The sequence below is a fragment of the Armigeres subalbatus genome, chromosome 3 (assembly GCF_024139115.2).
Source record: "Armigeres subalbatus isolate Guangzhou_Male chromosome 3, GZ_Asu_2, whole genome shotgun sequence".
Lineage (NCBI taxonomy): Eukaryota > Metazoa > Arthropoda > Insecta > Diptera > Culicidae > Armigeres > Armigeres subalbatus.
The window spans coordinates 159,712,531-159,736,700 of record NC_085141.1 but is presented as its reverse complement, the minus strand read 5'-3'; the positions used below and the strand labels follow the sequence as shown (position 1 = coordinate 159,736,700).

Here is a 24,170-nt window from a genome sequence, read left to right as displayed (position 1 = left end):
CAGTTCGATTTCAGAACCAAAAAGATGTAATGGACGAATATAAGACGAATTGGTTGTACCTTTGAGAGATACGTATTTCGACTTCAACAGTAAGGCCGTCTTGAGTGTCTTTTACTTGAGTCGAGTCAAGTACGAGACATTAAAGACAGCCTTAGTATTGCGGTCAAAATAACGTATCTATCAAAGGCACAATCAAGTGGTGGATTAAATGGAATTGTACGAACTTGTCTTATGACAAGTAAAGACATTCCACTAAACGCTCAAAATAATTTTCGTATGATTTGCACAGAGAGTTTTCCAGCCGGATCGCTCAGCAGATCGTAGAGCCTTCTTGTTACTTGAAAGAATCAATCCCTGCTGAATGGCATCTGTTCCAACTCCAACTCTTCCATCAAACTGGAGCATCTCAGTTTGATATCCAAGCTACCCCAGATGATGTGATGGGTATTAGCATCACTGCCGACAATTAGCGGAAGGCCTTTTGAAGAGCACTACTACGTCAACTCGTTTGAAAGCATCCGAAGGGGATGGTTCATCATGTGGCAAATAACCCGAACATCGGCGGAGGTTCCGCCAGGAACATCAATTGTGACAGCACATACATTTCTGGTTATTAGTTCAGAGAAAAGTGTAGCAACGATACCCAAGTAACATTTTAAGTTTCATAACGCTCTCGAAATCCATAATTTACTCTTCAAGAGTGTAATAAATCCAGCATAAAACCAAAATGTTAATAGGGTAGCGTTGTTAACAAGTACACATGCATGTGGCATTGATCGAGAGTTACTAAAAGCAGCAAAATCCGGGTTTACTCCACACCTTCTTTATCAATATGAACAGCAACGGAGAAAATGGTATCGAAACAAGAACGTCAAAGACGAAACACAGAGTGTAAAACGCATAATCCGAATCTATATAGGTGACAATTTGTTGAAAAACTAAATAAAAACATACTCAAATCCCCACTTTTATTTAACCTCAAGTTGAGATTTAATAAGAGAAGCCGATTATCTCGGAGAAGCAACAACTCACGCCATAGCTCTGGTTATCGCAGTAAGGGCTCAATACTGTGAAGAGTGCCCTGACCCCCTAACCATCATTCGTAGGCACGGTAAGCATAAGGCTGCATCACACCGAGAATTAATGGTCTCCTGTATAGTGGCCTTCTACCACTGAAATAGGCAATCAGGCAGTGGAGGTCGATTTATCACCTGTTGGTTGGTTATTGGTTTAGTGTAGATCCAGAACAATTAGGAAAACCTAGAACATCTGCATCAAACTTGGGCTCCATCTAGGATGGCTCTATGGACTTGTATGAACATTATTATTATTATTTATTCAGACTAAGGCCGAAGTGGCCTGTGCGGTATATAAGAGTCTTCTCCATTCGGCTCGGTTCATGGCTACACGTCGCCAACCACGCAGTCTACGGAGGGTCCGCAAGTCATCTTCCACCTGATCGATCCACCTTGCCCGCTGCGCACCTCGCCTTCTTGTGCCCGTCAGATCGTTGTCGAGAACCATTTTCACCGGGTTACTGTCCGACATTCTGGCTACGTGCCCGGCCCACCGCAGTCGTCCGATTTTCGCGGTGTGAACGATGGATGGTTCTCCCACCAGCTGATGCAACTCGTGGTTCATCGCCTCCTCCACGTACCGTCCGCCATCTGCACTCCACCATAGATGGTACGCAGCACTTTCCTTTCGAAAACTTGTATGAACATGCTGGGTTGATTTCGATTGGATGCCAGGCGTAGTTGACCTTGTAGACCAATTGATTTGAATTCCAGAATAATTTGGAGAACCTAGAACATCTGCATTGAATTTGGTAAATCGATATGTCTACATTCTACATGACAGCATTCGTACTCCAGCTGATCTTGCTGAAAATAATGAGGATCCCTTCACACCAAATTTTTTTCGCCGAAGACCAGCAAAATTTCGCTGAATTTTGCCGAGCTGAATGATCAGCAATCATTTCAGCAAAAACACAAATTAATCCACCTAGCGGTGACGATGCCTTTCTCGATTAAATCAAGATATACTGAAGGTGGTAACTTCGTTTTTTTCCAATTCCTATCTACCAAAAATGTTGGCAATATTATTTATCTGTAAAATAAGCCTAATACATTATGTTATCAAGTTATGACGATCGTGAAATTTTCTTTCATCCATTTTTGACAGAGAAAGTATTTTAAGTATTGTTATTTGTAATTGTAACACATATTGATACAATTGTTATGACTAACTGGTCGGGTTGGTATGTAACATCATGGGCCTCCAAGACTTCTATAAAAGGTTCGATTTCGGAGTGAAATGTACACGAACATTTTGAAAATTAAGCCAATAACTCTCAAGGCCGACTAGAATATGACGTCAAATACATTTAAGATTATTCAACCAACGACACCCCCACCCCCCTTCGCCAAGGCCCCGATGCCATTTTTGAACGATTCCTAAATATAAATAGAAAACTAACAAAACCGCATACATAATATAATATGAAAATAAGGAGATGTATAAAACGAAAACTATATTCAAATTTGCCCTTGAAATCACCCTAACTTCACCATAACTCCACACCACCCAAACCATACAGCATGTTGAAGCATCAATGAAACCGCTCTTTTTCCTCTTCCAATGTATGACACAAAACAAACGCAAACACCACCATGGCCACGAGCGTACGAAACCAGCAGTTAATCGTGTCGTTATCGAGTGCAATTTCTGTTGCCAACGATGAAACTTACAACTGTGTTGGTGCCAGAGCTTAAAATATTCATCTTCATGAAACAACTTCGGTCCGAATTTTGACAAACATCGCATGAATATTCAAAACATAGAATGACATAGTCAGACGACTACTCCACGAACTCATTCATTCGACTGCCACTGAATGTGTTTACTATGTGCAGAAAAAAACATAATTAGCATTGTTTATGTTGATGTTTACCGCTGAAAGTGCCTCGCAGATGAAAATCGCATTCAGTCCTGTGTGATAAATCACTTTACTCATTTGAAACGTGTTCAAATTTCAGATAATTTATCAATTTGTAAAATGTGCATAAATATTCAATGACTAATATTCAACTGAATATTGACTGTCCAGAGCCGACTATGAACCTATGAATGTGTCGGAAGTGAACTGACAAATGAAGAAAAATGGACTTCACAAAAAAAATTCGATTATTTTACACTCTGGCTTGGTGTGAATACTCCGATAAAGTATAATGGCAATAAACATCATCGAGTCGGCTCTAAACTTAAAAGCGCGTACGTTGTTCGTCGATTAGTTTTCGTGTACAATACGTTCCACATTGCAAGCTTTGAAAAGCTTTGCTCGTTGCGTTATACTTGTGACACATATATGATACCAATATCACTGTACAGCATAAAATCATATGTCTGTCACCCAGAATCACGCTGGTATCACGATAGCACGATGATTTCCGTACCCTGCCCTGCGACCGTTGTATTGTACGAAACAGAACATAATTTGTTGTTTTGAAATGTCAAATACGCCGTTTGACATATGAAATAAAAACAAACATTTGCAAGCTGATTGAGTAAAATTCGTTTTCTGCAATTCCGGATGATATTTTTCACAACATCGGCAAAATAATTATTCGTAAGCCCATTAGGCCGTTTTAAATATTTTATTGAAATTATGTCCTACTGGTCTCCGAATAGTCAAGAGGGGATAATTAAAAATAAATATTAAAATGCAAAAAAATCAAAAACTCCTTGGATTTGTTAAAGAATGTTTTGAACATCCTCAAAATTTATGGAATTTTAATTTGTTGCCCCTCAAAATACGATTTTTGGTCAAAAACCGAGGGGGAGACATAATTGTTTTAAATATTTGTATCGGCCGCTACAATTACGCGCTGAAGATGTCTTCCTATTGATTTTGCCAGTTCTTGGGTTGTTTCCGGGAAAGATCTACCGTCACTTTTGCATGATATTCAATGGTTTGAGTTCTGTATCGTGTGATTTCGGACATTTTATTCAAGGATCCCATGGGTTTTAATTGGAATGATGTCTAAGGATTGGGAAGGATGCGGGCTCTTTGATTTGCCATTAGTCAGAATCTACTTTTTTAGATGGAAAGAATGTTTTGAACCGTTGTTTTGGACAAATTCAAAATTGGATCTGTAGTGTTTGGAGATGGAGAGAGGAGAGGAGAGGAGGATCTCGTGGTGGTAAAAGTGGAGTGCAGAAATAAAGCGCGAAGTAAATAAGTGGTCCGAATAAACCTGTTAGGGGTCGTATACTAATTACGTAAGCACTTTGGGGGGGGGGAGGGGGGTCTACCATTTTCTTACGTTCCACATAAATAAAAAGTTATTTGTATGGGAAAAATCTTACATGGGGGTAGGGAGGTTGTAAAACCCAGAAAAAATGCTTACGTGATTATTATACGGTCCCTTACAGGATCTATGACACAATTGAACAATGCTGGCTTTATCCTTCAAAATGCTCAAAATAATTAAACGATCAGTGCCGTTTGCACTGAAGTCACCCCAAATTATAGAATAGAATGAATAACGTCCGCAGAAATAATTGCCTTGCGGAATATTTGCAAGAACTCGCATATTTCTGCTAAATACCTATACAAAGAATTGGAAAATAATGACGTGTTCATATCGATGAATGAACTGCTGACGCGAATTCACAATTTATTCAAAAAATATGGATAAATATTGTGCAATACTCATAAAAACTATAGTAACAGTTTATGATTTCTATATAGGGGGAATGACGGCTTTGGCAGGTTCTTTTCTATTATTGTTAGGGGTGTTTGATGACTGATTATGCTCAAATTTGGTCTAAATATTCTTTGCATATCAAAGAATATTGTGGCCAAACTTCATAAAATTTGGTCATCAAAAACCCCCCTGCCAATAATAGAAGAAAACCTGCCAAAGCCGTCTTTTCCCCTATTTTGATGAAAAATATAGTTTTGGAAAGCTGTAGAATCAGTTTCAAAACAAGCTGACAAATAGATACAACGGTGGAAAGAAAAGATGTGTGTCATCTTGTCACTGTACGCGTACAGCGTGATACGAAAATCATTGTGCGGAAATCATATGTCTGTCGATAGTATTAGCGCTATCGATATTGCCGTAGCGAGGTTTCTAACCCATCGAGCAAACGTAATTTATATTATAGCATGGTAGCTGCTCAATGCTCGTAGTCCCGATTATATGGGAAAAATGGAAAACTGCCTAAACCATTTTCCTTGTCAGCTGCGAACGCATTAATCAATCTTGATGAGATTAAATAGCATGTAATTAGAAGAGTGGCTCTGCGGAATGCAACTTGTTTCGATAAAATCAGTTAAGTCTAAGTACATGAAAATCGTGTGAGTTTTTGAGGTTGAAAAAGTGACCATACAGACACACAAACATACACACACACCTAGGCATCACCTCGATTCATCAAACTGAGTCGAATGGTATAAGAAACTTTACTATCAGATGTTCCTGTAAAAAGTTCGTTTTCAGAGTGAAATGATAGCCTTTCGGTACAACTTTGTTGTACGAGAAAGGCAAAAATAATTACTGGCAATATCAGCAAGGTGACCTGTCATTGCATTCGACAACTATTTACTGAATAATCAGCAAATTGAAAAGGTCTGCTGAAAAATTCAGTAATTTCGATCATTACAGGATTTGACAGCATCATGCTGATATAATTCAGCTAAATAAATCGAATTCCTGATATCATCAGTATGTCGATCACGTCTAAAATGTAATCAAACTAAAGACTTTTTTTACGTTTTTGTATACATTTTTGTACACTGATATATGTACAACCGAGTGTACAACAACAAAGACTTCATATGTCCGATTGAGAATGCTTTAATTTCCGTAACAGGAATGTCTAAAACTGCATTACGTGCGACGCCCATTAGTTTGCATTGACTGTAAAATATATAAAATTGATTATAAAAAATTATTCTTCCTTATCTTATTTATCTATAACTCTAATTACGCGATATGATATCAAGACAAAATTTTCAATACAACTTATCTGCTTTTGTAAACAAAGATTCAAACGACGATTTGACGAATCTGATAACTCTCCCACGCAAACTAACACCATCAACAGGTAGCGGAAACCTTCACCTATCTATTGATGGTGTCAGTTTGCGTGGGAGAGCTATAAGATTCGTCAAATCGTCGTATGAATCTTTGTTTACAAAAGCAGATAAGTCGTTTTGAAAATTTTATCTTGATATACCTATTAGATTTGCAATACTTACGAAAAATGAAAAGCACGCACCAACTTGTCTAAGGCTGTGAACCTTCCAGCGATTCGTTTAACTTTTAGTTAAAATTTGACAGTTCGATGGTTATTTCTCTGTGGTTAAAAATAACCCTGCTCCGGAGCATGGTTAGATTTGACAGTTCGATAGTTAAACTTTCTTCACGAGAAAATTGGCGCCAAATCTATTTTGTTCCAAATAACTATCAATCTGTCAAAACTCAAATGGGTCGGCTACGGGGTAGAATTTTAACCACGATGGGAAAATAACCATCGAACTGTCAAATTTTAACTAAAAGTTAAACGAATCGCTGGAATGGTTCACAGCCTAAGTAAAAACAACTCTGTTTTTTTTTTCTTTCTAAAGTTTGACAGTTAGTCGATGGAAAATGCTGAGTGATCAGTAATTTGGAAAATACGACGGTTTTCAGTAAATACCTACATATCAAACTACTGATTTCTTCAGCAGGCTTCAAAATTGCTGATTATTTTCAGTGAAGCATTTTGCTGAAATATTTTTTTTATGAAATTGGTGTGTTGAAACATAACAAAATAGCAAACTACAGGACAATCGAGAAAGAATTGTAAAAATCGCTTAGAAGACGGCCGGGAAGCTGCTGTTTGAAATCATAAGTCTAATGAGGTGTTAATCAATAACATTAACTTCCCAACATGCAATTACCAAATGTACCATGTGTCTCCATATGCTTTTTGCTTATATGCTGCTGAACAATTTTCAAAATCTCTTCCTATCGTTTCCTCTGGGAACACTCATGGGGACATTCAGATATCGCAATAACTTAGATTATCGTAATAACTTGGTATTTTACCTTATATGAACATGCAATCATTCAAACATGCAATTGACTCTAACGCCGTTAAAGCGCTGTATACAGGAGTCTGCGAAGCGGCCATGTTTTTGATGCCAGCATCAAAATCATCGATTAATTTAACAAGAAGACGTAATTAAAGTCATCGAAAATCTCCCATTGAAAATATGTTTAAAATATCGTAATATTTAGGCCAAGTAGAGCGCTTGGTGCCGATCGAAATATGAATTTTTATTAAAGGCATCAATATTCTTATTCAAACACACCTCGCATTCATACTTTCGCACAAGTTCTCGAAAAATGGTGAAAAATATTTACGTCCATTTGGAAAAAATCAGTTCGGAATAATGGTTTGTTTACAAAATAGAATTGTCAGTGGGAAACCCAATTTCAATAGAACAATGGGAAACTCAAAGATGTTGGCTATTGTCAAACGTAGTGAGTAGGATTGGGGGTGCCAGATACCTGGCTGTATATTTTCCTACTGTGTCTCGGAATTTTTTCAAACAAACAAAAAACGCCAGTAACCAGTCGATTTTAGAGCTCGAGAACTACAAATGCAACACATGAGCATCGCAAATACAAATTAACTATTAACCAGTGATAATCGGTTATATCGGTTATCCTACAAGTATGAGAGTGTAGGTAGACAATCGAAGGAAATTAATGAATTCCACAAATTCAAAAGTTATTCGCTGGAGCGCAAACAACTGTAAAGAAGTTGGTAAAAATTAAACACGGGAACAGCACAGTCGAAGCGTGAATTGTTTTGCCAATCATCCATTGGATGGGAACGGCTTGGGTATTGACACAAAGGTCACGGTATCATCGATCGACACTTGTTGCGAAATTCATACAACAGTCATTGAGATATATATCTTGTCCTTGGATAAACATATTTTTTTGTCTTTATTTGAGAGGCTTGCAGCCCTGGGCTGGCTCACCTCTAGGATAAACATATGCTTATCATGTTCGTGTAGTAGTATGTAGTATTATTTGACACTTTGATAGCGATTAATTTTTTTTCAGCCGGATTATATTTAGATCCATGTATGTCACCGATCAAACGTTTATGACCTTATTATTCATCTATTTATTACCTTTATCAACTATATTGGACAATTTTATTGAGAGTATGAGATAATAAAATAATTGAGTTTTTTTTCTTTGAAGATAACTTTGAACTGCAATATTTTTCATCTACAGTGTAAACTCGAGTGTAAATACTTTGAAATAATAAAAGGAATATGATTTGTTTCTTTTGTTTGTATTTTTTCTGCAATGATGACGCATGTTAGCAAAAAGAAGCTTTGAGATTGATGTTGTATTTCTTTCTTTCGCGATGGAATGAATATATGTTCAGATATTATTTCTATCAAAGTATTGACTACCCGGATTGGATAGTATTTTTTTTATTTATACTAGGGGGAAAGACGGCTTTGGCAGGTTTTGTTCTATTATTGGCAGGGGGGTTTTTGTCGACCAAATTTTATGAAATTTGGCCACAATATTCTTTGATATGCAAAGAATGTTTAGGCCAAATTTGAGCCAAGTCAGTCATAAAAAACCCCCTGCCAATAATAGAACAAAACCTGCCAAAGCCGTCATTCCCCCTACATAGGGGAATTGTTCCGTTTTCAATCTCACTCTCATCTCGCATCGAAAAACAAAGATAAAAAGCACCAATCTCGTCGCTAACATGCGTGCTTACTGCTGAAAAAAATCACAAAAATAAGAATCGAAGCAAATTCCTTTTCATTGCTTTGTTTTTGATGGGGTGAATATAGGAGCTATGGGATGAAGTGCCGAACCGTTCTCCTACATACATATAAGAATCGTCTCCACTTTTCTTTAAAAAATTTCTAGTACAGGTCATCCACGATCATCGTCCAGGACCACCGGTTTAATGAGCGTTTTGTAGATAGTCAGTTTGGCGGCGAGTTCTATTTAATCGGAGCGTCTTACGCAGACCAAATTACTTACGATTTCCAGCTATGATGCGTCTCCGAATTTATCTGCTGGTTTCGTTTTCAAGCACCTCGATTTCGTCAACACGTCGTTTGAATCTTTGTTTACAAAAGCAGATATGTCGTTTTGAAAATTTGGTTTTGAAGTATCATCATTTCTGTTTTTTCTTCCCCATGCAATTCCAACTCTAATTAGTTAAAGGAACACAACAACTCCAATTAGTAAAATCAGTGCATCCACTTTCCGATTTGTGGGTAGGACAAACAGGAAATGCCGATTTTGCCAACAGTTCTGGTATTAGCATTGACATTTAAGCGGTTTGTGCAATAGCACCATCCTAATATATTCAATATGGATCCACACATAAATTAAATTATCGCTTATACGAGACCACACATAAAGTTTATTTCGATATATCTTTTATTAGCAAAAAAATTAGCAAACTGCGTGGAGAAGGGTTATATGTACGCTGATATACATCATAAGTTAAATCTATGGATTTTTGCCAATAAAAATTTGTGGATTTTTGGTAGTGTTGCTTTTGAATAGATTTATTAACCCGTGTAATTGTAGAACAAAACAACAAAAAAAAAAAATCCATTGCTCTTCTGTCAGAGTTTAAGTGAAAATTTTCCCCCGTTCCCTTCTCCATTCTGCAGTGAAGCCCGAAAGAACTGTCATCAGTCGTGTGAAACATTTGTTGATAACAGAACGATGTATATTTTACCCTCTTGAGACTTCAATCATGCGATATAAAAAAAAGGGTAAACATTGGACAGTATCAAATAAAAGGTGACGTCACGTTGTTATCCTTAAAGTTTTGTTTATTTTTCTTGCAAACAACAAATTCTCGAATGTTTACATTTTTCGTTCTCTAATTTCTACAGTTTTGACATAATCCTTGAGATACGTAGGCGTTTTCTTCTCGCGAGTCGGACGCGGTTGAACATCTTCCGGGTGGTTTTCTGATGCTTCCCGGTCATTTTGATTACGCCACGAGTGAACTTTTTTGGTCTGCGATACATGGCGCTTAAGAACTTGGCCTGCATCGTTGGTGAGTGTCAGATTACCGTTCCGTTCTTCGACAACTGTGAAACGCGTAGGACAAAATCTAGTTTCTCCCTTTGCTCGACTCGTACGTTCTACGATGACATCATCACCGGGCTTGACCCGACATGGCCGAGCGTCTCGCCTGGCATCTTCACGTTGTTTCGAGAGTAATTTAGCTGTTCGATCGCGTTGTTCCAAGAGCTCGTCATCAATGTTGCTGCCTTCGTAACGTAGGAGCGGGAGTCTACGTTTAATTTTGCGGCCCAACATGACTTCTTCAGGTGGAATTTGTGTCACCCGATGAGTGGCAGCATTGTGAGCATCTACTGCTACCCGAAGCTCTTCGATGAAGTTGGTCTTGTTAGAAGACGCCGTGGACATGGCCTTATTAATGATCTTCATATACCCCTCCATGAGACCATTCTGCTGAGGAAATAGCGGTGTGGAGTATATAGTGTTAATTCCTCGCTCAGCGCAATAACTTTTATATTCATTTCCGTTAAAGGGTGGACCGTTATCGGATTTGATATTCGCTGGAAAACCTTCTCTTTCAAAAACCATTTCCAATATCGGCTTTGTGTGATCGAAACTCGTTGTCTTCACTGGCTTAGCTATCAGATACCGTGATCTATAGTCCACAATCGCAAGAATAGAGATTCCACCGAACTGGACATATGGACCATTAAAATCCAACGCAATTGTCTCCCAAACAGCCTTGGGAGCAAATGTACGCTGCATTGGAGTGGTTTTCTCCGGTCGTCCGTTTACAGCACAGGTGGCACAACTATTTACCCACTTTTCAGTGTCAGTTGCCATACCCGGCCACCACACACGTTGACGCAGGATAGATTTCATCTTCGAGGCTGATGGGTGTCCTGCGTGTGCGACTTCCAAAGCTTTTTTTCGTAGTTGTTCGGGAACTACCACGCAGCCGGTTTTTACAACAACTCCGTTCCGTGTAGTCAGATCATTTTCGATTGATTGAAATTTACGTAATTGCCCCGGCCATTCTCCGGTATGCAAAGATGTTATAACGAGCTGCAGTGTCTCGTCTCTACCAGTAGCGTCCAGTATTTCCGCATCCGTTAGGAAACCAACAGCGTTAGCCTCAAGTGAGGCTATTTCCCATGGGCTAATATCTTCATCGAATGGTTGATCATTGCCGCTGTATAATCTTGACGATGAATCGGCAATGTTGTCTCTGCCTCGAACAAACTCAATGTCGTAGTCATAAGGACTGAGACGAAGAGCCCAGCCATCTGCCCGAGTGAGAGCTCTTTTCGATTCTTCCTGAGTGCGGTTCAGGATGAATGCTACTCCTTGAGCATCCGTGCAAAGCGTAAATCGTCTGCCCAAAAGAAAATAAGAAAAGTGTTCCACGCCCCAAACGGCCGCCAGCGCTTCTCGTTGGTTCTGTGGATATTTTCTCTGTCACCGTTAAGGCTTTAGAGGCAAAAGAAATTATCCTGCGGTTTTTATTGTTGTTCTCTTGTACAAGAACAGCACCTAGAGCAACAGGTGAGGCGTCCGTGAACAACATGGTCTTGTCAGTTTCCGAGAAGAAGCCTTGAGCTATTGTGCATTGTATGATTCGCTCCTTAACTAAATTGAACGCTTTCCTCTGCTGGGGCCCCCAGTTCCACAGGGTTGTTGCAGACCACAATGGGCTTGTTATATCAGCAAAATTTTGCACATGAGGGCTGACGAAAGAAGCGAGCCCCAAGAAGCTTCTCAATTCCGAGATGGTTGTCGGTTCCCTAAAACATCGGATGCTCTTCACTTTAGCTTCTTCGATGTGAAACCCATCTTTGTCAAGTTCATGGCCTAGGAACTTGAGGCGAGTCCGGTCAAATTCGCATTTATTCTCGTTTACAGTCAGGTTGTGAGCTCTTAAGATTCGTAAAACTTGCGCTACTGTGGTGTGAAGCTCCTCTATTGTTGCAGCGAACATCAGGATGTCATCAATGTATACGATCAAATTTTCCACGCCTTCCAAGATACGGACCATTTCACGTTGGAATATCTCTGGCGCACAATTAACGCCAAACATTAACCGTGTGAAACGAAACATTCCCATTTCGGTTAGGAATGTGGTAAGGTCACGTGACTCTTCGCACAGCTCCAAATGGTAATATGCGTTACTTAGGTCCAGCTTCGAGAAGTAACGAGCTCCATGAAGTTTAACCTTCATTTCTTCAAGTAGCGGCAGACGATAGTACTCCCGGTTGATTGCTTTATTGGGGCCTCTCATATTGACGACCAACCGGAAATCATCTTTGCCTTTAGCGACCGCGGACATGCCGCTAATCCAGTTTGGCGCTTTTGTAACTCGTTCTATTATACCACGGTTTTCCATATCCAGTAGTCGATTTCTTGCGCCATCTCTAAAGGCAGCTGGTACATTATAGTAGGCGTTCTTGACTGGACTAACCTTCTTGTCGACACTGAATTTAATCCTGATTCCTGGCACCTTGGGGAACTCTTGTTTGTCCATCTTGTCCCCACAATTGTTGATATCGATTCCTACATGAAGCAAACTCATGTCGCTTGCTGCTGATCTGCCGAGTAACGAACGTCCACCTTCGTTCGCGACGTAAAATGTTGTTTCAATCGAAGGTCTCTTCGTTCCGGGAACACAAATCTCGGCTTTGAATGCTGCATTGATGGTTATTGGTTTCCTGGAACCGTATGCGTGTAGCTCATTTGCTGAAGGCACCGGTACCGGATGGAGTTTGGCATGTCCTCCGTGAAATTCTCGTTTTAGTCGCGTCCAGTCGTTCCCGCCAATGACATTCACATCTGCTCCAGAGTCAATCATGAACGTTATTGGAGTTGATGAGCCTATGATACAATAATTCGAGACAACATTCATGGATAGTGAGTTTATTTTCTGGAAAAGGGGGTGAAGCAGAACAATTTATTCATATTCTATTAAAACTATCGTTTATTCAAGAGGAGTTTTCTTTTTCAATACCTTCTTGTCTTCTTCTTCTTCTTCGTCAGTCCAACTGGTAGGGTTGGCTCTGTCCGCCTCACGTTGCACGTTGCTAACGCGCCGTTTCCTGCATGTCGCGATGAAGTGTCCACGCTCGCCGCACCCATTGCAGTTCTTGTTTAGTGCCGGACAGTTAGCGCTGCTCCTGTGCGATGGACGATTGCAGCGTTTGCAACGTTGGTTACGTCCTTCGCGTCGCTTGTCCGGGCCACGGTATCGCTTTGACTCATGTCTATCGTCTGGTTCGTCGTTTCTCTTACGCTTTCGTTGCAACTCCATCGGCTGTTTCCAATTTCCTCGATGAACTGCAGAAATTTCGGAGCCAGCGTGCTGTGTCGTTTCAGCCATATAAGCCTCTTCTCTCGTCGCGGATTGGACGATGAAATTGATGTCGTAGTTATAAATCCGTGCCGTTTTTGTGAGGTCCCTGTTTCGCAGGCCTTTCAACAGCTGCGCTCTGACGAAACGTCCTTGATCTGGAATACTATATCCGCATAACTGAACTTTCTCCTGCAATCTAGCGTGGAAAGCTACGGCGGATTCCTTCGGTTCTTGCTTCATCGCTGCGAACGCTTCGTGTTCTGCAGCCGTGTCCGTCATCGATTGTAAGTAACCTTGGACGTTGTTCACGAAAACCGAATAGCAGTTAGGGTCTGTTAAATTCGGTAGCAGCCTTGCGGCTCGCACAATGCCCTGAAGTTCTTGACCCAAACAGAGGAACAGCAATTTTGAACGTTGAGCAGAATTCACCGCGTTGCCCAAGGATGCCGCGATCTCAAAATTTTGTAAAAAACGGTTCCATTCTTCCCACATTTTGCAAGCGGGAACACCGCTTGGGAAGGGTGTAATATGATCCCATCTCACAATGTTCGTGTTGCCGGTTGACCGATCGTAATCCTGAGAAATACCCCAGCTTTTATCGACATCGGGAAGTGTGCTGGTACCTGGCCGCTCGTATGTACTCAACCTTTCAGTAAGCTCCGCCATAGTTTTCTGCAAGTTCTCGATCTTCTTCATAGCTTCATATTCCGACCATTTCGGTTTCTCTGAGGATGACTCGGCGGTAGCATTTGGATCTGCGCGTATATTGTCCTCATTTGGTGTAATTGGAGAATCAGGGGAGTCCGAATCGGACGAATCGGAGCTTTCTTCCTTGCTTCCACAGCTATGTCCACTTCCTTCCGTGTCCTGGCTTCGATCATCTGAACTGACAGAGTTATTGATGCTCTCCGACTCTTCGTGTTCGCTATCTGAACTATCAGCGTTTCTCACGTATTTTCCTTCCATTGTAGATTTTTTTTTTCTTCCTGTAACCTGTAAGTCATGAACAAAAGTATCAGATACTGACAAAATCGAATAGGTTGCTTCGAATGCAGTTAAAAACACTATTTCAAAAACTTTCTGGCGACCTCCGCGGTTTACTGACAAGAGTTAAAAGCAGTCCAACTCTTGTTTGCTAATTTATTTTATTAGCTATATCCGCAGTATGCTAAAGTGTGAAAACGGTCCACTTATTCTTTCCCACAGATTGCCGTTTTCTGGAGTCCTCCCGACCAATCCAGTAATTCCAACTTTGCAGATCATTGACTCAAGTAGAAGCAGTCCACTTAGTCATTCAACTGCTTCACTCTGGAGTCATCCCGACCAATCCAGTAATTTAATGGCAAACTTGGCAGATCATCGGCTCAAGTAGAAACGGTCCACTTAGCCATTCAACTGCTTCACTCTGGAGTCATCCCGACCAATCCAGTAATTTAATGGCAAACTTGGCAGATTATCGACTCAAGTAGAAACGGTCCACTTAGCCATTCAACTGCTTCACTCTGGAGTCATCCCAACTAATCCAGGAATATTTTCAGTAATCTTTACACTTAAAAGACGTTTCACAATCACTTTTTATTCACTTAACTTGTGCCGAGTGATTCCTGTTTGTGGTCTATGGCTTCATGGAAAGTTACTATAATCCTGTTATCCAAAATTAAAATTCTGGCAGGATCGCCAAAATGTGAGCACTAAACTGTAAGCAGGAATCACTCAGCACGTGGGGATCTGGTCCTTGAGCACACACGTCTTACCTCGGGGTTGGTTGGCTGTTGAAAGAGGACGATCTGTCAAAGCTCGTGGACTGGTTGCTGCGATGTCGTTTTATCAGAATATCATTGGTTGCTGCGATGGCGTGTTACCAGATGTGCTTAGTGACTCATTTCAAATAGTAACGGTTATTGTCTTGCTGAGATACTTCAACGAGAAGGTGCATGCTCACACGGTTCTCATTAATTCGTAGGTGTTACAATCCTAGACTACTTCCATCCGTTATCACAGTCTGTGATTCACAGATATTGCTTTTGAACCAATCACTATCTCTCAGTTGGCAGCAATGAGCATTCTCTAACAGTCGAGATCTGTCCTGGCCACGTTTTTGTTAAAATTGGATACCTATACTTAAGAAAGTAGTAGAGAACTGTATGATCTCTCATAGGTGCTATGAGAGGTTTTAGAACTGTTAGTGTAGAAGCTATAACAGTAGGAATCGTTTTGGTAGAACATGAAACACATGAAGAACTTACATACAGAATACGCAAGTGACGACTCTGCGATGGAAGCCATGACCTCCTTCTTATAGACCACCGAGATTGTCTCCTATTTGGGCAAGGTCTCGTGTTGAGAAATCGATGCGATGCACATTCTATCAATACTGCCGGTGAAAGTATAACTGTCTCATGTTGATATAAAAGCCATTTCAGAATGGGACAGTTATGCTTGCAATATAATCAATTCAAAAAATAAATAGCGCTTGTGGCCAGAATACTCACATAATTTGAGAAAATTTCCTCGATTTTTAGGACAAACATTGCTTTTCCAAGAAGCATGACATACATCTTGGAATTTTTACGATTATCGAATATCTTTACAAGCTTCTAGGTAAAGTCACGGATCACAGAAATTCGAAAAAGTCCTCAATGGTTAAGCAATAATTGCTTAAAGCTAGGATTTCATATCAACTTTCAGAAAATATTATGGACCTTGCGATTCAAAGCAAAATACCAAAAAATCGAATGATTATCAAATAATCTTTTGGGAGCTCAAAACTACCGATGGATCAGATTTGGAGCAGGCTTTGGGATGTTTCTGATTAATTATATTTTAACAAATTCTTTGAGGATTGCAGAAAACACAATCGTTATTTATTCAGCATTACTTCCAATAAAATTAATTGATCGCAATTGTAAATGTCAACAACTCTGAAAACCTTTAGAGCTAAAGAAATATTAAAGTTTGAACATCGATTGCATTCGGATTATGAATTGCCTGGAGTCCTAAAAAATAATTAGTAGTCTATTGCTTTAGGATCCCTGAAATCTCTGTGAATATTGTTTAGACTCTGATTAGCTTTAAAATCACCTTTTGCTAACACACACATTCTTGCCAGAAAATGAATTTATATGTTCTTGCCATAATCATGGGTAGGATAATGCTTTGACTGTCCCAGTCCCACCCATAAAAATTCATGCGTATGGCATGTCCTACTTGTGCCACCCACTGCCGGCGCCACACAGAGAGATCACTCATGGCGTTTCCGTTCAATTACTATGCTGAGTAACAATCGATACGATTTATGATGAATTTGAACTGCTTGCAGATATTTATAATACTGTACACGGTTGGTCGCTTTTATGCGGATTTTTTCGCGCCTTTTGGAATTTACGCGTTTTTTTACGTGGATTCTCCAAAAAGTTTTTATTTACACACTTTTGTTATAGGGTAAAAAAAAAAACACGTAAATGCCGCAAAAAACGATTTTCGACGTTGTCAGTTTTCGGGATTTACTCGTTTTTTACGCGGTTCGTAGCCTACGCGATGGACCCTCCTTAGCCGTGCGGTAAGACGCGCGGCTACAAAGCAAGACCATGCTGAGGGTGGCTGGGTTCGATTCCCGGTGCCGGTCTAGGCAATTTTCGGATTGGAAATTGTCTCGACTTCCGGTGCATAAAAGTATCATCGTGCTAGCCTCATGATATACGAATGCAAAAATGGTAACCTGGCTTAGAAACCTCGCAGTTAATTACTGTGGAAGTGCTTAATGAACACTAAGCTGCGAGGCGGCTCTGTCCTAGTGTGGGGATGTAATGCCAAGAAGAAGAAGAAGAAGACGTATCCTACGCGTAAAAAACCGAGTGCTTTCTGGATCTGTGCACGTGTAAGTCGATCTTGATTCTAACATCTGAAACCATTTAGTTGCCAAGATATTACAAGCTTTCCACATTCTGTACTATTCGGCTATTATGGAACGCATTGGGAAGACGAATAGCCAGAGGGTATACTTCCACGCATGACTTACAATAAAGCATATGAACTAATAGTGCGACAATTTCTTTTTCCAACGTAGATAGTATTGTCCCCACAATATTCATCCTTTCTTTCTGTGCTTGCATTCAAATTTATTTGTGTTGAAAAAAGCATGGAGTTGTTTAACCCTACCGATACTAAGCTCAATTATTGATCTGCCCGATGGTCTAACATTTATTCAAATTACCTAGTGGTCGTACTTTACCAGTCTATTCCTTTTTGCTAGCTTTTCGACGACAATTCATGGACCTACAGTTACTTGTTGGCTGATATAAATTCCAAAGAAGCTGTTCTTATCGATCCTGTATTGGAACAAGCCACGCGTGATACCAAGCTGATCCAGGAACTGGGATTTAAACTCATTTACGCATGTAATTAGACCCTTAACCATTCTTTAACCTAATCAGAATCAACTACAATGTCTAACATTTTGTCCTACAGTAAATACTCACATGCATGCCGATCACATTACTGGTACCGGATACCTAAAGCAGTTACTTCCCGGAACGATCAGCGTGATTTCCGAAGCTAGTGGGGCAAAAGCCGACAAATTTCTGAAAGACAACGAAGTGGTTAAGTTCGGTCGATTCGAGTTGAAGGCCCTGTGTACTCCGGGTCACACTAACGGCTGCATGACATTTGTAGTCGAAGAACAGGTGGGAAACTATAGTCGATAGTCACGCCACTGAACAACTAATTATTTTGAGTCACTTTAGGGCATTGCATTCACCGGAGACACGCTACTGATTCGCGGTTGTGGGCGTACCGATTTCCAGGAAGGCGATTCACGAACAATGTATAAGTCGGTTCACGAAAGGATTTTCACCCTTCCGGACAATTTCAGACTTTTTCCCGCTCATGATTACAAGTAAAATCCTTTTTATGATCGATTTCATGACTATGAATTCACTTAATTTCTTTATTCGTGACAAGGGGTAACATGGAGACATCCGTTGCCGAAGAGAAACAATACAACCCGCGCCTCACGAAGGACTTGGACGCTTTTGTCGAACTGATGGCTAACTTGAACTTGCCCTACCCAAAGATGATTGGTGAGTTATAACTGGAATAGTGGAGATTAAGCTGTTTATGAGTACTAATGAATATTTAATTTGTAATTATAGACAAAGCTGTACCCGCTAACCGTGAATGTGGACTCTACGACATACCAAAGGACAAGTGAAGAACAAATCAAGCAAAATCACAAACATATACCGGTTTAACATCTACTTATGATCCGAAGCAATATCAGCTTTTAAGCAGTATTTTATGTTACTTGTATGGTGATCAAATTTTGGGGTTTCACCGAAGAGTTTACTTTTTGTTAAATATATAAAAAAAATGCTTCAGTGGTCGATCAAATATCAGGACATGCAGCAAATATCAAGAACGTACTTGAACAATAAACCTATATCTTGGCTTGTAGTCATTCACTTGCAAACATTTTTCCAATTGTTTGAGAAAGTTGTTTTTTGAAATTAATATGAACATGTAGAACATACTCTGTTGTTACAATACTAAACGCATCACAAATTATTATTCGTTTGGATCGCTATTTGTGAACCATTTACATTGGGTTGTTGTCCGATATCCTGACTACGAATCCGGCCCAACACAGATCGTCCGTTTTCCGCGATGTGAACCAAAGATCAGTAGATCAATACTAAATTTTCAAAGCAGATAAGTCGTTTTGAAAATTTGGTATTGAGATGGTTCTCTAAACGCCAGCGTCCAGCAGCCGTCCCGGTCTTGCGCATGGGAAGGGAAACGGGGTCTTCCGAACTCATATTACCGGCAAGTACGATCAATCAACCACCGCCTGCCTTCCTGATTTATTATCCTGATTTCCAGAGCAACAGCCCCCGTCCAAAATCGCACGTCACTTTGTACTATCATAACGTTGGCGGAATATGAATGGTCTAGTGGAGGATTATCGACTAGCGGTCATGGATCATTGTTACGATATCATAGTTCTGAACGAGACTTGGCTAGACTCTCGCACAATTTCAAGCTATATTTTTGGAACTGGGTACGAGGTTTTTCGATGTGATCGAAACTCGAATATCAGCAGGAAATCGACAGGAGGTGGCATCATGCCGATCAGTCTTCTTTGCGCCGGAAATAGCGTCTCCCAACCAAGGAATCATCGTTCTGGACGACTTCAACCTTGCAGGAGACGCGTGGGTTCCAACTCAGAACGGTTTCCTACGCCCTGATCAGGAGCATTCCTCGTTTCACTCGGGAGCTCTCAGGTTGTTGGATAATTACAGTACTTTAGCAACTTTATCTCAAGTTAATTGCATCATGAATGAGAATAATCGCTTGCTGGATCTGTGCTTCGTCGGCGGTCGTTACACCGCTCGATTCATTTCCACTGCACCTGCTCCTTTATGGACAAGGCTGCCATGACGACGTCCGTGACTATGTTGGTACCTCAACGGCTGTGTCATAGGTTTTTCGCAAGGCGAATTATTGGAGTATTGCCGAAGTGCTGTCTAACTTGGATTGGCAGAGTATCCTCGACCCGGCCGATGCAAATATCGCTGCACAAACTTTTTCTCATGTATTGGCATATGTTAGTGACAGACATGTTCCAAAGAAGATTGTCCATACCGAATCTAGGGTTCCGTGGATGACAATTGACCTTCGTTCGTTGAAAAGCATAGCATAGCATAGCATATGTGATTGTACAAATCGTGGGTGGCTATACAATGCTCAATTCAAGAATTGACCTTCGTTCGTTGAAAAGGACAAAAAGGCCGTCCTGAAAAGGTTCACAAGGTTTCGCACTCTTCCCTAATGGCCCGTTTACATATGAGCTAGTTCTAGCGGACAATGCACTATCCGACAATACTAGCACGAAATTAGCATAATGTAAACGCTTATTAGCGAGGACAATTCCTGTTTACATTGTGCTAATATCGCGCTAGTATTGTCGGACAGTGCATTGTCCGCTAGAACTAGCTCATATGTAAACGGGCCATAAACACTGTCGATGTAAGTAGCGGGATACAAGACACTAGCTGATTGGCCCACCAATTGGGAAGCAGAGAAGATTCAAAATAAGGTATAAAAGAAAAGTGCATTCGCTCGCAGAGCATTCAGTCTTTTTTATACCATCACTAGAAATTCGCGGTTATTTGAAAAGATCGTTTTCTTACTTTTTGCCCTTAGCCGAAGCAAACAGCCTTTTTCAAGGCTTTAAGAGTTAAAAATAATATTCTCCTTCAGTCGCTATCGCACGGATTAGAAGGCTCTTCAGTGGAAGGGCTGAGATACAGTCTACATCCTCTGCTGAACCAACTTGTGGTTTATTTCAGGCAGTCCTTCAGTGGGAAGGTTGCCACTTTCGAGGCTAATATTTCGTGACCGGACAGATACTTCCTGAATTTTTTTTTTGATGATTCTTGTTCGAGGTAGATTTGATTTCTGTGTCGGTTTGATGAGAAGATTTTGCCAAGGAATGGTATGCAACGCCGATTATTTATCCAAAATAGTTGATGTGAGAAATTTGAACATATTATGTATCTTAAAGGCATGGTCAAGTCAAGTACTACGTCCACTTAGCGATTATGTCACAGACATTACCCACTGATCGTTTTTTATAGATTTTTTGGATTTTTTTTTTCCATTGCTCAACTGTCAAAATCACCGAAAATCAGTAAAATCACAGATAACAGATATCCAGCTTTCCACGCTCGGTAATGGCGGCTTGTCGGTGTGCAAAAATCAATCAATCGCTGTACTGTTTGACACTAGCTGGAGGAAAACTCACTGTCGAAAAGGCCTTTTCTCCCTTCCCCTCACCCAGGAACGCCAGTGGGCTTTCCTCCAGCTAGTGTCAAACAGTACAGAGAGCAATTGATTTTTACACACCGATAAGCCGCCATTACCGAACGTGGAAAGCTGGATTGAGGCTGGCATCCGATACGTGTGTAAACATCCGCAACTGTTAATTCAAATGTATTTTAAATTGGGACCGCGATTGGCAATCGATTGGATATGGCGCAAGGATCAATGTTATTGCGCATAAGCCCCAAAATTTTATTCCCACCTTTGGGTTTTCGTGCCGAGCACTCAGCGCCAGACTCGGCGACAAGGAGATAGTGGTCAAGTTGGTACTCCTGATTTTTTGACAACTGATGTCGATTGGTTGTGTGAGTGCATCGGTGTCAAAAAATAGAGCTTTCAGCTGAAAATTTAATTGTCAAATGCACATTTTGACAGCAATATAGATGTATGAGTGAATAAAATGTGCAAATGCTCTATCGCGGAAGCAGTCGCTGAAGACAAGTGTCAATGGTTTCAGTGACGAAACGAAAAGTTTCAATGCAAAAAGCAATATTGAAAACGCAGCCTGAATGCGGCTGTCAAATGAATTGGCTGCGTTCGACGGTTGTTAATCAGCTGCGTCCGTATGTACTGCCGCAATCAGTTGAGTAGATGGCAGTAGTGGGCCAACGTATTATCAATTCAGTGCAAATCCGAATTATAGTTGCTATAAAGTTGGATTTTTCTCACAATTCGTACGTTAAACCTAACTTCGGGAGTGGTGCGCTGTTTTCATTTGGCGATGTGCTATACAGCGCACTACTTCCGAAATTAGGTTTAACGTATGGATTGTGAGAAAAATCCAACTTCAATAGCGGCTATAATTCGATTTTCTACTGAATTTATAATATATAAATTCAAAAGTTTACACAGGATTTTCAATAAAATTTATTCTATCCTAAATATCTGTTATCTGTGGTAAAATTATTTAACGAACAGTTCTGCTATTGAGATTTCGGTAAAATTTTACCGAATTCGGCGATTTATTTTAAGTGTGCAGTTTTCATAGTTTACCGAGCAAAACCATAGAAAAATGTAGAGAATCGAGAATAAGTGTGTAATCCAGAGTTGGTCTGCTGGATTTATTCGCCGATTGTTAGGGGAGAATATAAACAAAAATACCCAACCATTTCAATGTATTGGTGCAAAATTTACAAACCCAGGTACATTTCACAATAATCTCCTATTCAAAACAATAAGGTTTTCATGACTTTCGAACGCATTTAAAAAATGTTTTAAAAATAGGCCTGGGGCAAAACGCCCGAATGGTGGTCTAAAATGACTCAATTACATGTAAAATGATGGTGAACGCATGATTGTTTGTTTTTTTCTTAATGGATTGAACTACAATCTTACGGATGTGGTGGAAGAATAACAAATCATTAAATTTGAGTGAATATGAAGGGATTTTGCTAATTTTTTTCAATGGAGCTCAATGATGGATAACTAATTATGAATCGTAATGGTAATATACGTTCATAAATGTACTACAACAGATTATATGAGTGATTTTATGAGTAAGGCCATTTTGCCCCAGGGCACAATAGGAAAAAAGGAGGTATTTTTGGCCAAAATTATGAATTCTGCAATAAACAGTGGTATTCATCATAAAAACATAGATAGAAAATAAAAATATTTTTTCTGAGCCTTCAATGGGGTATGGGGCCAATTTTCGGCATAGTATCAATTTTTGTCATATTCTACAAAACCAACGGAATTTGGTCACTTTTTGGCTTGCAATAAGCCTGTTTGATGCTGGATAAAATACTAATGGTCATATAAACTGTATATTCGTGTCACAGACAAATAGACGCATCACAGATTTCCTAAAATGATAAAAAAGCACTATCAGCTTCTGGTGTTGAAAATTCACTGAGTAGAACTTATTATACCAACAAAGGAGGGTAGAACAGATTCAATTAGCATCATATTGTGACATCAACGAAATGGAATTTCTTTTATTTGATCATTAGGATTTCTTTCATAATTACATAAAAGGTATTGTGCCAAGGAGTTATTCAACACACTACTCATCCAACACGTTATGACACGTTATCGTTAAATCTATAATTCGATCCTATAATGTAGTAATGTCAAAATTGTAAATTTTGAACAACTTCCCTTCTCACTGCGTAACGCTCTTTATATAATAGATGACTTTTTCTTGAAATATGCGCAACGTTAAGGCATAACCCTCCCCCTTAAAATGTTATGTAAATTGTGTTCGTCACCAAATTCAATTAAAGTGGCATTATTGAGTAACTCAGATTAAAATTGAAAAATAAGAAGTTTACCAAAACACCTGATTAATCCCCATAGCGGTAATGTTGTCTTTCTCGTTCATTATAAGAAAATGTATTTTGGCCATAACTATTGAGCCCATAGTCCAATCCAGCCCATTTTTAATAGGGAACAATGGAACAACGTTCTCTGACGAATGAAACTTGTTGCGAGTAAATCGGTTTAGAGTAAGTGCTTAAACAAGAATTAAGACCCTTTTTGCTCACATACTTACAGACATTCACACACACGTACACACAGACATCACCTCAATTCATCGAACTGAGTCGATCGGTATACAACACTATGAGTGTTTAGGCTTTTTTTAATGCTTTTAGAGCGATCATATAGCTTCTACGTATACTAAGTACACGAGAAAGGCAAAAGTGGACTATTTTTAAAATTCATGTATCTTACAAAATTGTGAGTTTGGGCAGAATTTTATTCATAGTCCTCAAAGCTTAAGAGTTCAATAGTGTAGTGCATCATGTTTTACTGCGGGGTATTGCGGGGTACCAAACTGTTTTGTTCGTTAAATATTGCGTAAAATATGCTTTTACAAAACTACTAAAAACTAATTTCTGGACTATTATTACAAT

General features: G+C 39.8%; 1 protein-coding gene across 4 annotated transcripts in view; it reads left to right on the top strand.

Moving 5' to 3' along the window:
* Positions 1-18,885, top strand: part of LOC134219738 (persulfide dioxygenase ETHE1, mitochondrial-like) — a 39,286-nt gene extending 20,401 nt beyond the window's left edge. For all 4 annotated transcript variants that reach the window (XM_062698597.1, XM_062698598.1, XM_062698595.1 and 1 more), the window contains exons 3-7: positions 17,687-17,831; positions 17,902-18,116; positions 18,177-18,328; positions 18,394-18,512; positions 18,585-18,885. In XM_062698597.1, the coding sequence (XP_062554581.1) occupies positions 17,687-17,831; positions 17,902-18,116; positions 18,177-18,328; positions 18,394-18,512; positions 18,585-18,643 (690 nt within the window). In that variant the 3' untranslated portion in view covers positions 18,644-18,885. The remainder of the gene's footprint in view (positions 1-17,686; positions 17,832-17,901; positions 18,117-18,176; positions 18,329-18,393; positions 18,513-18,584) is intronic.
* The last annotated feature ends 5,285 nt before the right edge of the window (positions 18,886-24,170 follow it).